The sequence below is a fragment of the Garra rufa genome, chromosome 9, assembly GCF_049309525.1.
Source record: "Garra rufa chromosome 9, GarRuf1.0, whole genome shotgun sequence".
NCBI lineage: Eukaryota > Metazoa > Chordata > Actinopteri > Cypriniformes > Cyprinidae > Garra > Garra rufa.
In genome coordinates, this window is record NC_133369.1 from 33,279,497 (window position 1) to 33,296,667 (window position 17,171).

The 17,171-nt window shown below is 40.9% G+C and overlaps 1 protein-coding gene across 2 annotated transcripts in view; it reads right to left on the reverse strand.

Moving 5' to 3' along the window:
* Nucleotides 1-333: 333 nt before the first annotated feature.
* Nucleotides 334-17,171, reverse strand: part of LOC141342564 (kinesin-like protein KIFC3) — a 26,121-nt gene continuing 9,283 nt past the window's right edge. For both annotated transcript variants that reach the window (XM_073847040.1, XM_073847041.1), the window contains 15 exons: nt 12,005-12,177; nt 11,641-11,706; nt 11,330-11,467; nt 10,790-10,987; nt 10,533-10,706; nt 9,602-9,749; nt 7,803-7,933; nt 7,611-7,722; nt 7,352-7,533; nt 7,080-7,184; nt 6,813-6,943; nt 3,055-3,175; nt 2,847-2,976; nt 2,536-2,765; nt 334-1,930 (listed from right to left, as the gene is read on the reverse strand). In XM_073847040.1, the coding sequence (XP_073703141.1) occupies nt 1,799-1,930; nt 2,536-2,765; nt 2,847-2,976; nt 3,055-3,175; nt 6,813-6,943; nt 7,080-7,184; nt 7,352-7,533; nt 7,611-7,722; nt 7,803-7,933; nt 9,602-9,749; nt 10,533-10,706; nt 10,790-10,987; nt 11,330-11,467; nt 11,641-11,706; nt 12,005-12,177 (2,171 nt within the window). In that variant the 3' untranslated portion in view covers nt 334-1,798. The remainder of the gene's footprint in view (nt 1,931-2,535; nt 2,766-2,846; nt 2,977-3,054; nt 3,176-6,812; nt 6,944-7,079; nt 7,185-7,351; nt 7,534-7,610; nt 7,723-7,802; nt 7,934-9,601; nt 9,750-10,532; nt 10,707-10,789; nt 10,988-11,329; nt 11,468-11,640; nt 11,707-12,004; nt 12,178-17,171) is intronic.

Genomic DNA, 17,171 nt, shown 5'->3' on the forward strand with positions numbered 1-17,171 from the left:
TGAGCCAGTCTCTTCAAGTACTTATTTATTTTTTTTTATTCCATGATTTAAAAGATACCTACTGCATGTTTTTGGTTAAAAGACAAGTTGTATGGATAGCACAAGTCTTTGACAATAAAATGCATTTCTCATCTCCCTCTGTAACATATAGAAGCCTGTTTCTGCCACTAAATAAAAAATAAAGTTTATTGCGACTTTTAATCTCAATTCTGACTTTTTTTCCTCAGATTTGTGTAAAATAAACATGCAATTGCAAGTTATATTTAGAGTTATATAGAATTGTGTGATCTAAACTCGCAGTTGCGAGTTATAAAGACAGAATTGCAAGATTTTAACTTACAATTTAGACTTTTTCTCAGAATTACGTGATATAATCACAATTGCGAGAAATAAAATCAGATATGAGAACTCTCTCCTAAAAACTCTTTCCTGCAAATGCGAGTATGTATTTCGAAATTCTTACTTTTTTCTCAGAATTATGAGAGATAAATTCGCAATTGCTAGTTATAAAGTCCAATTTTGAGGGGTAAAAATGACTGCGAGTTTACATTTTACAATTCTGACTTAACTCGCAGTTGTGACAAAAAGTCAGAATTGTGAGATTTAAACTCACACTTCTGAGATAAAAACTCACGATTGCGAAATATATACTAGCAATTCTGAGAAAAAAGGTCACAATTCTAAGTTTACATCTTGCAAATCTGACTATAACAGAATTGTGTAATAGCTTATTTCTTAATTTCCCAAAATTGCAACTTTATTTTTTTTAGAATTGTATGTTTGTATCACAAAAGTCAGAATTGTGAGATAAAAAGTCGCAATTACCATTTTTTTATTCAGTGGCGGAAACAGGCTTCCATAATAACATGGCTAAAATTAAAAATTAAACTTATCCTAAACATCCCAGAAAGTTAATAATCATATATAATTTACTTAAATATATTGGTATTGATATGTTGTATGTTTGTACATTTATGAATTATTAATGAAAATATATATTAATGTTTAAGGGTAAGATTTTGTTCTGTGTGATCACACTAAACTGGGCCAAAACCAAAAAATGAGATGCTCACCACTAAGAGGTGCTATTGCACATAATATGTTGTGAGTATAGATACATTCGTTCTTCTCTTTAGCAGATGGTTTCTTATCCAAATCTTGGCTTTATTTCTTCCTTCAGTGACAGAGTGGTGCTATAAAAAAAACTCAAGATCCATCCAGTCAATTAATCACCACTTTAGGGGTTGAAAATGTGACCTTTCGGTTATTAGCCTGGATCTTAAGCTAACAACCTTGATCCTGTGCAATATGGCTGAACTCACATCCTCTGCATTTAGAAACAGATTGGCTGGTTCTGCACACATAACAATCATAGAAGTCCACACCAACCATATACAAAAACAAAATTTGGCCATTACTACCTAGACTATATATTATACCGAATAATTTAATAAATTACACAATTAGGATACTGTGGCATCTTATGTAGTGACTCCACAACAAGATTTAATGAAATATTCTCACCAGTCTTCCCTGTGGGGAAACTTTGCGATCTTGAACTTGAACTCTTGATATTGGTGGTGGTGACATGCAGATCAGCTGGTGGAGAAGAGCCATTGCTAGGTAGCAGGCCGAAACTGGAACTTTTGTGGCAACACAGATGTTTCCAGAACTGTAGCCCTTGAGTAGGATTGCCACAGGCTCAGCCACGGGCTGAAAAGTGCAAGGCTTGTCCATCTACACTTGAGTTGATGCCATTTCTGGTCCTGTGTTTACTTGTGAGGGTTAATGGAATGCATCAATTCTTGCTTTCATTATGTCCACCCCCCTCGATTTTTCGTGCAGCAGGGCCCAGCTCCACCTTGCACACTCGCTGGGCAAACTTTAGCGAGCACAGAGTCTCTCCAACATTGCTCTCAAGAGAAGAAACCTACAGAAGACCAATTATTTTCACATGAGCATTGTTATTCATTGGCTTTATTTGAAAAATTACATTATTTAACTCAGTCTCAGTCTCAGATGACATTCACATGGACTAAATGTAGACTTTTCAAGCACTTACATATGGTACATAACATGGAACAAGCTAGTTAAAAATTCTGGTTATTCCGGCCAATTATCAGATTTCTATGCACATTTCATGAGGTATTTTTTTTTGTTTTAGTACACAGGGAAACATTTAACTATTGTTGGAAGTAATTGTTAAAAGTCTTTCTTTTTGTTTTCTTTGCGCACAAAAAGTACTATCGTAGCTCTATAAAATTAGGTTGAACCATTGATGTCACATGGACAATTTTAACCTTTCTGAGCCTTGAACGTGGTAGTTGTGTTGCTGTCCATGCAGGGTCAGAAAGCTCTCAGATTTAATCAAAAATATCTTAATTTGTGTTCTAAAGATGAACAAAGGTCTCTCTAGGTTTGGAACACCATGAGGGTGAGTAATTAATGACAGAATTTTTATTTTTGGGTGAAATAAGCCTTTAACTGTTAAGATGTATATCATTGTGGCTAGTAAGTCTTGGTAAATCTTTGTACCTGAACAACCATGGCGGTTTTGTTGCCTTTTCCCAGTGAGTCTTGCAGTAGATAGGTGAGTCGTGAGTTCCTGAAGGGTATGTGAGTCTGGTGGGCCTTCAAGGCCTGGATTACATCTCCTAGAGCCAGCAGTGAGCGGTTGATATTCTGGGCTTCCTTAAGTCTTTCCCCCTCTGCCCCAGACTTCCATACCCTCTCAGAACCAGCCAAATCCACAAGATTCAGCTTGCCTGCAAAGGAGAGGTCAGGGGTTCGATTAGAACTCTTGCACAACTCAAGAAATCTAAAGATCCAGAATCGTTGGGACTGACCAGTGGTTTTGGCTCCACTGGCGAGGTCTGTGCCCAGCACAGTCACTGTGAGCAAAGCATGAGAGCGAGAGCTATGCTGGTTCATCTGCGTTCCAAATGTAATCCTGTTCTTTCGAGCTATAGCCAAAATCTGCAAAAAAAATAACGACAAATGTTTAGAGAGAATAGTTTCTGTATAGTCAGTATATCATGACACCCTGGGACTCACTTTCTTGATATGCTGAAAGTTTTTGACCTCCATGACCCTGAGTCCTGGCACATGGAGCTGACCTGTCCCATCAGGGTTGATCTTGATGTCAAGTTTCTCTCCATCCTTACTCAGTAGATCTCTGATATTAGCAATCCAAAAAATGTTAATGATTTGATTGTAATAAAGGGTTAAATTATCTAGAAATCAAAACTCTGTCATTCACAGCCTCAAATGGTTAAACAATTTTAGTAATAGCTTTGTTCAACCTTCCTGCAGACTTAAGTTCCAACCCTGCTTCAACACCTGTCTGTAATTAAGTAGCCTTCAGGTGTGTTTAAATAGGGTTGAAGCTGAACTCTGCAGTATGTTAGCTCTCCAGAAGCAGGGTTGGTGACACCTGTTAAAGACATTTGTTAATACAGAATTTTACAAAACTCAAGATGGCTGACACTCAAAAAACCTGACATAGCAAAATTAGGTATTGTTTAATTTGGTATGCCGTTCTGAAATTAATGAGACCAATCCTATGATTTTTGGCCAGACTAGTCAGAAGTTATAAGCAGAATTTGTTATATTTTTTGACCAGTAGGTGGCACTGTGACAAAACAATTAATGTGCTCAATTTGTTATATTGGAGTGTTTTGGTTTGATCCAACTTGTAGACTGTCCTACACACGATAAAGGCCACACATTAGACCTTGTGATTACAAATGGTTCATTTGTGTCTCAGCTGTCAACTTCAGATTTGGGACTGTCTGACCACCAGGCTGTCTTTTTTAACATGGAACTTCCTGACATGATCACTCTGTCCTCTCGCATCATTAACTATCGTAAATGGAGATCTATTGATCCCATTGATTTTTCAAACTTTATTGACTCTCCTTTAAGTTGTGTTTCTCCAGCTGATGATTTGGATGATAAAGTTTCTAAGCTGAATTCTGTTCTCTTGTCTGGTCTGGACATGTTGGCACCTTTGAAATCACGATCTGTTTCTTTTGTACGCTCCGCTCCTTGGTACAATGATGACCTGCGTGCTATGAAGGCTCTGTGTCGGAAAATGGAGCGCAGGTGGCGTACATCAGGGTTATCTGTTCATTACCAGGCCTGGAAAGACAGCTTACTTGAATATAAGGCTGAAATTGGGTCAGCTAGATCTGGCTATTTCTCCCAGATTATTATCAGCAATCAGAGAAACCCTAAACAACTGTTTCACTCTATCAATAGGTTGCTTAAAAAGCCCAGCCTCTCTAATGTTCCTGCTTCAACCCACCTTTGTAATAGGTTTTTGGAGTTTTTTAGCACTAAAATTAATGTCATACGCAACCACATTATCACTTCTACTTCAACTGCTTCTTCACCAAACATTTCTGTATTTTCTGGAATTCCTCTCTCCAATTTCATTATTCATGATTCCCAGTCACTCTGTAATGTGGTTTCAAAAATGAAAGCTACGACTTCCAGGGTTGATCCGGTACCTTCTTGTCTGTTCAAATCTTGTTTTGATTCTTTATGTCCTGTTGTTTTGAATATTATTAATGACTCCTTGTGCACTGGTGTTGTGCCAGAAGCACTTAAAACTGCGGCTGTCACCCCAGTACCAAAATCCAACAATACACACTTTGATAACCTGCATAATTTTCGTCCCATTTCTAATCTTCCATTTCTTGCTAAAATTTTAGAACAAACAGTGGCTTTACAAATGGTTTCTCATCTGTCTTTAAATGATTTATTTGAGCCACTTCAATCTGGATTCCGTAAACTCCACAGCACTGAAACAGCATTAGTTAAGGTCACTAATGACTTGTTGATGGCTTCTGATTCTGGTTGTCTATCGATATTGATTCTTTTGGATCTTAGTGCCGCTTTTGACACTATAGATCATTCTATTTTAATTACCCGTTTAGAGACTGTTTTTGGAGTTTGTGATTCTGCATTGAAGTGGTTTAAGTCTTATCTTTCTGATCGTAAGCAGTTTGTTGTGATGGGTGGGTTCAGATCTGAGGTTGGTGTGGTCCAATCTGGTGTTCCTCAGGGATCAGTTTTGGGCCCTTTACTTTTTAGTATTTACATGTTTCCACTTGGTCAACTTTTAAGAACCCTTGGCCTTAATTTTCACTTTTATGCAGATGATACTCAGATTTATATTCATTCAAAGCCTGACAATATCAAAGTGGCTGTGTCTTCTCTTTCTCAATGTCTTACTGAGATTAAAAATTGGATGTCTGAAAATTTTCTCTGTTTAAATAGTGACAAAACTGAAGTGATGCTTGTCGGTTCTCCTCACCAATTGCGTAAAGCTGAGTCCATTACCTTAAGTGTGGATGGCTCTGCTCTACAATTTCAAAATAAACTAAAAAATCTGGGGGTGATATTCGATTCCAGCTTAACATTTGATCTTCATGTTCGTAATACAGTCAAGACATCTTTTTTTCATCTCAGAAACATTGCTAAATTACGTCCCATGTTAAATTTTTCTGTTGCTGAAAAGTTAATCAACACATTTGTATTTTCACGTATTGATTACTGTAATGCTTTGCTGGGTGGAGTCTCAAAAGCTACCCTTAGTAAGCTTCAGTTGGTTCAAAATTCAGCTGCAAGAATTCTGACAAGGACCAGTGTAAGTGAGCACATTAAACCTATTTTGGAAAAATTGCACTGGCTTCCGGTCAGTTATCGTATTGATTTTAAAATTCTTATGCTGACCTATAAGGCCTTGAATGATCTGGCTCCCCAATATTTGTCAGAGCTTTTAACCCCATATACCCCCTCTCGTGTTTTACGTTCTTCTGCAGCTGGACTGTTAAATTCTCAAACAACTCGGTTAAAAACTATGGGTGATCGGGCTTTTTCCTCATTGGCTCCCAAATTGTGGAATTCCCTGCCCCCTGAGATTAGGAATGCAGAATCTCTTGAGATTTTTAAAGTATCCCTTAAAACTCACTTTTTTAGGGTAGCTTTTGATGTGAATTAGGTGACCGTTCTGTTTTTCTATTATCTTATTTTTGTATTATTGTTTGTTTTCACTGCTTGTATTCTGTGTGTGCTATCTTTTATTTATTATTATTGTCTTGTACAGCGCTTTGAGATGCCTCTTTTAAAGGCGCTTTATAAAATAAAGTGTATTATTATTATTATTATATCTTTTGACTGGTAGGTGGTGCTGTGACGAAACTATTCATGTGCCCTCAGGTCATGCTTGTTACAACACATACCAAGTATGGTCAGACACAGCCTCATGTCCATTTTTGCAAAACTTATGCCAGAATGCTCTGAAGAGCAATTTTGGTGAAAATTAAAACACCTAGGATGAATTAGAAAAAGTAGATTGTTTTGGAAAATTCAAAATTGCAAAAAATCTTGTCCGTAGAAATTAAATTGTTGGTATGCATTCAACTCATTATGAGCCAAGGAATCAGAGGAAACAATAATTTAGCTTTTAAACCTTATGGTTTAAATTTTGGTTTAATATTGAGACTGTCCTCTAACTGTGTGCCAAAATTTAATACCTTTCCGCCAAATGTTTTTATGGGCTGGCATAGAGTGGAAGAAGAAAACTAACAATAGGTGCCTACACCTTCAGTGCTTGGCCTCTAATGAAACCAGAGATTGAACTTCCTTTACACCAAAACTTTGATGCTACAAAATGTTCATAAAGATAATGTAAAATAAAACAGAAGTTTGTGTGTTTCCTTGACACATGAGTTTTTGACATTCAAGAAGGATGTAGATGGAGACCACCATAGATTTTGGCATGATAAAGAGGTAAAATTCAATACCTTAGAACCTCGTTGTAAATTTCCACTGAGCTGACACTGACGGTGTATGTCCACATGTCTTTTCTTTCCTCAATCTCATTGAAAAGGTGTTTCAGGGCTCGTTGGTTGATGCCAGGGTTCTCAATGGTACCCTGAGCAGACACAGATGGTTAATGAGACCTGACAGTCTTATTGAATAATTAATGGAAACAGATCATCTTGGTCAAAAGTATGAAATTGAAACCGTGTGTTATGACAGGTGTATAGTTACAGATTCCTATATGTTACCTCCATAGTATGGGTCTTGCCAGATCCTGTCTGGCCATAAGCAAAGATGCAAACATGATATCCATCTATACAAGATGTGATGAGTGGCTCAATTTCCTGGAACACCTGAGAGATAAAGACCCAACATGGTCAAAAGATATATAGAATTATATATTTTTTTATTTATATAGACATACAGTAATAGTAAAGAATTTCTTTATTGGCCATGAAAATGACCAATTTAGTGATAGCAAGGTAGTTTTTCATCGGATTATGACTTTTAACCTGCTTACCTCTTCTTGAGTGGCCTGAGGGTGAAAAACTTTATCCAGTTCAAAGTTTTTGGTCTTTCCTTTGCTTAAAACTGTGAGTGCAGATTCATTATTGGGGTCTGTTGTCACAACTACTGCTTGGCCTTCCTCATGTTGATCTTCCTTCAGTACTGGCTTTACACGGCACAGCACACGGATATTACCTTGTGAAATTAAAAAAGCATGTTAGATTTTGTGTTTTAGACAAAACTATATAAAAACAAAAGTGAATACTGCCTACCTTTAAGCTCAACCAGCTGCTCGTGGTACTTCCTGCGGAGAGCTACTTCCTTTCTGTATTTTTCCAAAAGGTCTTTGTTGGCCTCTGACATCTCATTTATAGCTGCCATAATCTGTTGTAATATTAGAAAATTAGAATCTTAGAAGTTCTACCGTTAGTTTAAGTATTTGCAGAAGTATGATGTTTAGTTACCTGTTTCTTGGCTTCTTTGATAGCTGTTCCATAGAAATCTGAAAAGTTGCGGACCTGGCTGCGAAGGCTGGCATAATCGGTCTTCATGGTGCGTAATGTGGGAGGGAGAGCACTCAGACGCTTCTGAAGGGCTGGAAATTACACAAATAAACATGCTCTAAGCTGAATACATTGTTAGTTCACTCCAGCATTAAAATGTCCTAATAATTTATTCTTATTAAGAAAATTAGGTTGTTGAGGAAAACTAGGGATGCACCGATACGAATCGGCCGATCATGCTTGCGCGTTTTGTCAGTAAAGCCGGTTCTGTAATCAGCGGTAAATGCCATCAGGTGCGTGATTTCACGTTGAGACGTATATACTACACACAGCCGTTGTTTACCGACGAGCTGCGCAAATCAATGTTCATTATCAGTGTGAATGTGCGCAGCTCGTCAGTGAACAACGGCTGTGTAGTATATACGGCTCAACGTGAAATCACGCACCTGATGGCATTTACCGCTGATTACAGAACCGGCTTTACTGACAAAACGCGCAAGTGATCAGCCGATACAGATCGGTGCATCCCTAAGGAAAACATTCAAGTATTTTTCTCCATATAGTAGGAGAAAGGGATTTTGCTGTCTGTACCGCGCACAAAATTCAAGCAACGGGGTGATAGGGCCTTTGCTGTAGTTGCCCCTAAGCTATGGAATATGCTACCACTTTATATTAGGTCTGCCCCAACTGTAGGCTCTTTTAAAAGCCTTTTGAAAATTCACTTATTGCATATGTCCTCTTTAGGTGAAGAGGGATGAGCATTTGTGCATCTATGTTTTATTATGTGGATTTTATTGTGGTGTTGTTTTATTGTTTTATTTTAATTTTAGAATTGCTTATACAGCACTTTGGTACAACTTCTTGTTGTTGGAATAGTGCTTTATAAATAAACTGAAACTGAAACTGAAACTGAACTATAGTAGACTTCAATAGGGGTCAATGGGTTGACGGTCCAAATTGCAGTTTCAGTGCAGTTTCAAAGGGCTCTACATGATCCCAGCCGAGGAATAAGGGTCTTATCTAGTAAAACAATTAATCGTTTTCTAAAAAAATAATTATACTTTTCCACAAAAGCTCATTTTGCACTAGCTCTGCATCCACAACTTCACGCATTACGTATTACCATTGGAAAGGTCACGTGTGATGTAAGCGGAAGTACCGACCAAGTGTTTACAATGCGAACGTGCAAAGAAAGTCAAACACCCTTCAGAGAAAAAAAAGTGAAACAACAATGTTGAACGATTTTAAAGTTGGCGGAGAAAATGATATGGAGTTCACAGGCAAAGAACTGACCACACGTGACCTTTCCAACGTGAATATGTAAAGCATGAAGTCATAGATGTGCATCGCAGAGCTAGTGCAAGACGAACATTTGTGGTTAAAAAGTATATACATCTTTTTTTTAGAAAATTGCCTATTATTTCGGGGGACAAGAGACTTATTCCTTGGCTAGGATTGTGTAGAGGCCTTTGAAGCTGTATTGAAACTCCAATTTGGAATTTCAACCCGCTGATCCCCATTAAAGTCCACTATATGGAGAAAAATCCTGGAATGTTTACCTCAAAAACCTTAAACCTTCCTGTATGACATGAGGTGTGAGTAAATTATAAGGAAATTTTATTTCAGGAGTGAACTAATTCTTTAAACTCATATACATCTCGGGTGGCCTCAGAGTGATAAATTTTCATTTTCGTATTATCTGTCCCTTTTAGAAACAAGCATGAGCCATAGGATTTGTAGTATATGTACAGTAAACGTACTTGTGAACTGATCCTGCAGGCTCTGGAGATCCTTTTGAGAGCAGTTAGCTGCTGCTTTTACAGCCGCTTCTTTCTTTTCCTCAAGATGTCCGATCTCCTTCAGCAGCTCCTCCCTTAATCTCCCAATCTCCCTTTCATATGCGGCAATCTGTGGAGCCAATAGATTTACAGTTGAAGTCAAAAGACATAGAACTTGCAGAATCTGCAAATTGTTAATTATTTTACCAGAATTAGAGTGGTCATACAAAATGCATGTTATTTTTTATTTAGTACTGACCTGAATAAGATATTTCACATAAAAGACATTTGCATATAGTCCACAAAAGAAAATAATAGTTGAAATAATAAAAATTATCCCATTTAAAAGTTTACATACACTTGATTCTTAATACTGTGTTGTTACCTGAATGATCCACAACTGTTTTTTGTTTAGTGATAGTTGTTCATGAAACCCTTGTTTGTCCTGAACAGTTAAACTGCCCGCTGTTCTTCATTTATTTGAATTTGAACCTTTTCCAACAATGACTGTATGATTTTGAGATCCATTTTTTTTTTTTTACATTGGAGACAAATGAGGGACTCATATGCAACTATTACAGAAGGTTCAAATGCTCACTGATGCTTCAGAAGGAAATATGATGCATTAAGAGCCAGGGGTGAAAAGTTTTAAACAGAATAGCATTTTTCTTATTTTGCCTAAATAACTTTTTCATTTAGTACTGCACTGCAAAAGCTACAGAAGATACTTGCATGTGTCCCAGAAGACAAAATAAGTTAAATTTACCCTGATCTTCAAATTCAAAATGTTTTCACTGTATAACTCATGAGTTTTGTATCTGAGATTCCAGCAAAAGAGGCTGTTGAGTTCTTTAGCAACAGTTATACTGTATGTACTTACAATCATAAAAGCAAATAGATAAAGTTTAAAAACCTTGTGTTGCAAATTGCAGCTGACTTCATCTGAATGCTTGATGTTCTCCTCTAACTGTCGGCATCGTTCTCTCTGATTGCTTAGCTTCCCAGAAAGCTGTTCATTCTGTTGTCTGGCTTCGGATAGCTGGCGTAGAGTTGAAGGCGACTCTACCTCCACAGTATTGGTAACATACTATAAGAAAAGTTCATTTTTATCAAGTTTGTTGGGCTTTTTAAAGGTTTTACAATAAGATTATATTCTTGCACTTTTCTTACTTTAACCACAGGCTCCTTGTTGCGTTCTTTGTCCAATTCGAGCCGCAGCTCTCTCACACTCTCCTCTCGTCTCCTGAGCTCTTCTGCTTTTCTCCATTCACTTTGCTCCCTCTGGTGCTCCAGATGTGACAGCTGCTCTGCCCGCTGCTGCAGTGAACTCTCCAGCTGCAGAACGCGACTGCGCAGGTTCTCATTTTCCTAGGATAGGACAGTAGACTAATTTGCGCATTTCCTCTGTAAATTTGTATGAAACATGGCAAACTAAGTCATATACAGGTTCATATACCTTACTTTATAGGCTGCATTTTGCATTTTATTTAAAATACCAAAAATAATATTTGAAAAATATAGAGCCACTTTCTTATTCTGTTTATTACACTGTTAGGCATCTAAACTACCAGTCAAAAGTTTTTGAACAGTAAGATTTTTAATGTTTTTTTAAAGAAGTCTCTTCTGCTCACCAAGCCTGCATTTATTTGATCCAAGAGTTTTAAGGTCCTAGATTTACAGTATACCCAATGCATTAAATGCCAGTCTTACCTTGATGAGCACAGAGCTGGACTGAGATGGGATGACTGACAGCTGCTGCAGAAGACCCTGTGTCATTGTGAGGCTGTGTTTCAAACTCTCATTCTCTGCTGATAAGCAAAGCACTCGTTTTTCTGAGTCTGTTACTCCCTGGTGAAAAACACACACACCAAAAAAGTCACAGCTGACCTGGAAACAAGCATCTGATGAAACAACCCAGATAAACTTGGTCATGAATCATTTTGAGACTGTCTGGCCTGGTTTTTAATGCGCTCAGTTTCAAACGCAGAGCACTGGAACAGATTCTTCTTCCAAGAGCTTACCGATGCAACTCTGAGTTTGGACAGCTCTTCTTCTCTTTCTTCAATACAGCCCTTCAGCTCATCAATCTACAGGGACAAAATCAATGCTGTTAGCACGTCGGGCAAGAACAATGAAACTAAATTGTCAGATAAATGGATGAAATGTGCAGTCAACAGAGTGTTACACAGCATACCCCAAAATTTCCCAAATAATTTTAGGATCATTGGTGTGGTAAACAGAGAAGAATATGTGGAGATGTGCTATTAAAAGCACTTATTGTCAATGGTTGACTGACTGTATGAATAAATGTGGTGGGTTTAATGAGCAGTTGAATAGATTGAATCAGTGATTAAATGAATAGAGGGAAAGTATAATGCTCAGCACCTGCTGTTGGAAAGCTTGTACATTAGTATGGCGATCTCGTTCTCTCTGCTCAAGCTGGGACTGAAGCAATCGGAGCTCTCCTCTCAGCTGACTCTTCTCTACTTGCAGCCCGCATAGAGACTGAACCAACTTATGCAGCCCAACTGGAGATGCTGCATGAAGCATGCCGTCACCTACACACAAACACATAAACACATACATCATAGATGTTTAGAATTGAATATTAAACATTCACTGAAAAAATGTAAAACAATTTTCACTCAGAAATGGCTAGTAAACTTCACAGAAATTACAAAGAAACAGCATGTAACACATTCAAATAAACAAATTTTAAGTAGACTGAAATAGTATTTTCTTGTGAAATGTACTCTAATAATCTTTGCTTTATTTAAAAATTTGAAAATCATCCTTTAAAGTGTAACACTGTAACTCATTCATCTGATGATATGATAAAAAAGTTTAAACAGCCTTTGTGTGTAAGAAATTACAGTATTACCATATCCTGCCATAATATGTATGTGCATAAATATTGTTAGTAATAATAATAATCATCATTTGACATATCAATAAATCAAATCACAAAATTATAGATAAATAAAGAATTTAAGAATTACAAAAAAATAAAACCAATAAATAATAAATTAATCAAATTCTCAAAAAGGAGTAATCAAATCATTTTATTCATAAGGACTTTAACTCAATCAAGTAATTAAATCAATAAAATGATAATAAAACAAGAAATGCAGTTGCATAATGTCACGTGTCTGGGCTGTGGTGTCTCCCTTTCCCACCAGAGGTCACTGTCTCCCATCCTCCCGCACCCCACTCCGCTAATTGGGTACACCTGTCTTATCACACACACCTGTCACACTCATTAGCACCACAGCTGTTCCCCATTAGCACAGTCTTTATAGTCTCCACTCTCCCTACACTCTGTCTGGTTGCATTGTATCCTGTATCCTGTCTCTAGTCCTGTTTGTATTCTGTGTTCCGAGTTTCTTGACCTTTGATTTTGTTCCTGATATTATTTTATTTTTCAGTTTATGTCTAGTTGTGCCGTGTTGGCCTTTTTGTTTGTTTAGTTTGTTTTCATTTCATTAAAAATACTCACCTGCATTTGGACCCAGATCTCCTCCTTCTCTCATTCGTGACAGAATGCAACCAGCTACAGTGGGTCCAGCGGGTGAGAGGTCTTTCGAGGCGGGGTCAGCCGCTCGCTTCGAGACCATCTACGCCTGTTTGGCGGCGATGGACGCCCTTAGTGCTGAGGTGGCGCGGATGCGCCCCTACTTTATGGCGAGGGCAGAGGCGTTTTTTCGAGGGAGGGCGTCCGCTCTCTCTGTTCCGGACGCGGCGGTGACCGTTCTCTCTGTTCCAGACGCGGCGGTGACCGTTCTCTCTGTTCCTGACACGGCGGTGACCGCGCTCTCTGTTCCGGACGCGGCGGTGACCGCTCTCTCTGTTCCGGACGCGGCGGTGACCGCTCTCTCTGTTCCGGACGCGGCGGTGACCGCTCTCTCTGTTCCGGACGCGGCGGTGACCGTTCTCTCTGTTCCGGACGCGGCGGTGACCGTTCTCTCTGTTCCTGACGCGGTGGTGACCGCTTTCTCTGTGCCGGACGCGGCGGTGACTGCTGGCGTTCCTCTGGCGGCTATGCCGGCTCACGTTCCTCTGGCGGCTATGCCGGCTCGCGTTCCTCTGGCAGCGGTGCCCGCTGACGTTCCTCTGGCAGCGGTGCCCGCTGACGTTCCTCTGGCAGCCATGCCAGCTCACATTCCTCTGGCGACTGACGTTCCTCTGGCAGCTATGCCAGCTCACGTTCCTCTGGCGACTGACGTTCCTCTGGCAGCGGTGCCCGCTGACGTTCCTCTGGCAGCCATGCCAGCTCACGTTCCTCTGGCGACTGACGTTCCTCTGGCAGCTATGCCAGCTCACGTTCCCCTGGCGACTGACGTTCCTCTGGCAGCTATGCCAGCTCACGTTCCTCTGGCCGCTGGCGTTCCTCTGGCGGCGAGGCCGGCTTGCGTTCCTCTGGCGGCGAAGCCAACTCGCGTTCCTCCGCTGCACGGGCCTGGCCCGCCATCCCTCCCCCTGGTTCACCAGTCCCCCGTTCCTCCTCCCTCCAGACTTTTGTTCGGCCTTGTGGAACGTCTGGGAGCCGTTCCGTAGAGGAGGGGTCCTGTCACGTGTCTGGGCTGTGGTGTCTCCCTTCCCCACCAGAGGTCACTGTCTCCCATCCTCCCGCACCCCACTCCGCTAATTGGGTACACCTGTCTTATCACACACACCTGTCACACTCATTAGCACCACAGCTGTTCCCCATTAGCACAGTCTTTATAGTCTCCACTCTCCCTACACTCTGTCTGGTTGCATTGTATCCTGTATCCTGTCTCTAGTCCTGTTTGTATTCTGTGTTCCGAGTTTCTTGACCTTTGATTTTGTTCCTGATATTGTTTATTTTATTTTTCAGTTTATGTCTAGTTGTGCCGTGTTGGCCTTTTTGTTTGTTTAGTTTGTTTTCATTTCATTAAAAATACTCACCTGCATTTGGACCCAGATCTCCTCCTTCTCTCATTCGTGACACATAATCAATAATGACAAGCAAAAAAAAAAAAAAAAAATCAAATGTATTAAAAATGAAAAACTTAAATGATTCCATTGCATAAATATTCACACCCTTATCTTAGATTTAGCTCAGGGGCATTCATATTGCTTGTAGATGTTACTATACTTTGAGTGAAGTTAACCTGTGGAAAATTTAATTAAATGGGTATGATTTGGAGTAGCACCTGTCTTAATAAAAGCTGAAAATGCATATTAGCCCAAAGGTCAAAATAACTGCCTGTAGAGCTCAGAAACAGGAGTTTTGCAAGGCACAGATCTGTGGAAGAGTTCAGATAATAAAATTTGCTGCACTGAAGGTTCACAGAAGTATGTAGTCTTCGTTATTCTTAATGGAAGAAGTTCGAAACAACCAGGACTCTTCCTAGAGCTTCTGGCCAAACAGTGATGGAGAAGGACCTTGGCTAGAGTGGTGACTAAAAACCTGATGGTCACTCTAGCTCCATGATCATATGTGGAGATAGGAGAAACCTACAGAAGGACAAACATCACTGCAACACTCCACCATTCTTTATGACAGTGTGGCCAAACTCAATCCTCTCCTCAATGAAGATACATAAAAAACCCACTTGGAGTTTGCAAAAAAGCACTTAAAGAACTCTCAGATTGTCAGAAGATTTTCTGGTCAGATGAACCTCAATTCCAAGCATCTTGTTTAAATAAAACCAGGCACTGCGCATCACCTGAACAGTACCATCCTAGTAAAGTGTGGTGGTAACAGCCTGATGCTGTGGAGCTGTTTTTAGTGGCAGGAACTGAGGGACTCGTTAGAGTAGAAGAAAAGCTCAATGCACCAAAACACAGAGATAACCTTAATAAAAACCCAGTCCACAGCATTCGGAACCTCAGGCTGGGCGGAAGGTTTACCTTCCAACAGGGCAATGAACCTAAGCACACAGCAAGAGTGTCTTATGGACAACTCTGTGAATGTCTTTGAGTTGCCCAGCCACAGCCTGGGCTTAAACCCAATCAAACACTTCTGGAGAAACCTGAAAATGTCCGTCTAGCCCCATCCAAATTGACAGAGCTTGAAAGGTGAAAAGGTAAGGAGGAAAATGGCAGATAACTGTCAAATGCTGATGTGCAAAGCTTGTTGCATCATACCCAAAAAGACTTGAGGCTCTAAAGGTGCTTCAAGGATTTGAGTTAAGGATATGAATACCTATGCAATGTACTTATTTCAGGTTTTTAATAAATTAGTTGTGACAATTCTGTTTTTGCTTTGTCGTTATGGTGTATGGAGTGTAGATTGATGTGGAAATAAAGTAATTTAAAGGAGTTTAGCATAATGACTATAAGAACTCTCATTTCCCACTACTCATCCTGGCTGCATTATGTTTTGTATATTCTGTCTTTGTGTCTGATTCCGGCTCCTGATCGTGTTTCTTGTTTTGCTTTCTTTTGATTCAAGTCGTGTCTGTGCCGTGTTGGCCTCTTTGTTGTAGTTTGTTTATTTTTGTTAATAAATCACATCTCTTACCTGCACTTGGACCCAGACGTCATCTCTCTACGCAAACGTGACAGAATGCAGCCAGCTACAGTGGGTCCAGCGGGGGAGATGTCCTTCGAGGCGGCGTCAGCCGCTCACTTTGAGTCCATCTACGCTTGTCTGGCGGCGATGGACGCCTATAGTGCTGAGGCTGCGCGGGAGCGCCCCTACTTTGTGGTGAGGGCGGAGGCGCTCTTCCGCGGGATGGCGGCCGCGCGGAAGCGCACTTGCGGGACTCCTGAGGCGGCGGCGACCACTAGCGATGTTCCCGAGGCGGTGGTGACCGCTGGCGATGCTCCCGAGGCGGCAGGGTCCGCTGGCGATGTTCCCGAGGCGGCGGTGACCGCTGGCGATGCTCCCGAGGCGGCGGTGTCCGCTGGCGATGTTCCCGAGGCGGCGGTGACCGCTTGCGATGCTCCCAAGGCGGCGACGACCGCTGGCGATGTTCCCGAGGCGGCGACGACCGCCGGCGATGTTCCCGAGGCGGCGGTGTCCTCTGGCGATGTTCCCGAGGCGGCAGTGTCTGCTGGCGATGTTCCCGAGGCGGCGGTGTCCGCACGCTCTATGCCTTACGCGGCGTTGACCGCTCATGTTGTTCCCGAGGCGGCGGTGTCCGCTGGCGATGTTCCCGAGGCGGCGGTGTCCGCACGCTCTGTGCCTGACGCGGCGGTGATCTCTCGAGAGGCTCCCGAGACGGCGGTGACCGCCCACCTTGTTCCTGATGCGGTGGTCACCGCTCACTCACTGCACGGACCTGGCCCACCGTCCCTCCCCCTGATTCACCTTCCCCCGTTCCTCCTCCCTCCAGATTTTTTTTTGTTTTGTTTGGAAACGTCTGGAAGCCGTTCCCTGGGGGGGGGGGGTAATGTCATGATCTGGACTGTGGGTTTTCCCTCAGCCACCTGAGGTCGTTGTTCCCTTCCTCTTGCACTGCACTCCCTTGATTGTATCACCTGTTTTGTTGTCATTAGCACTCATCAAATCCACACCTGTTCACTATTATACAGACTATAAGAACTCTCATTTCCCACTACTCATCCTGGTTGCATTATGTTT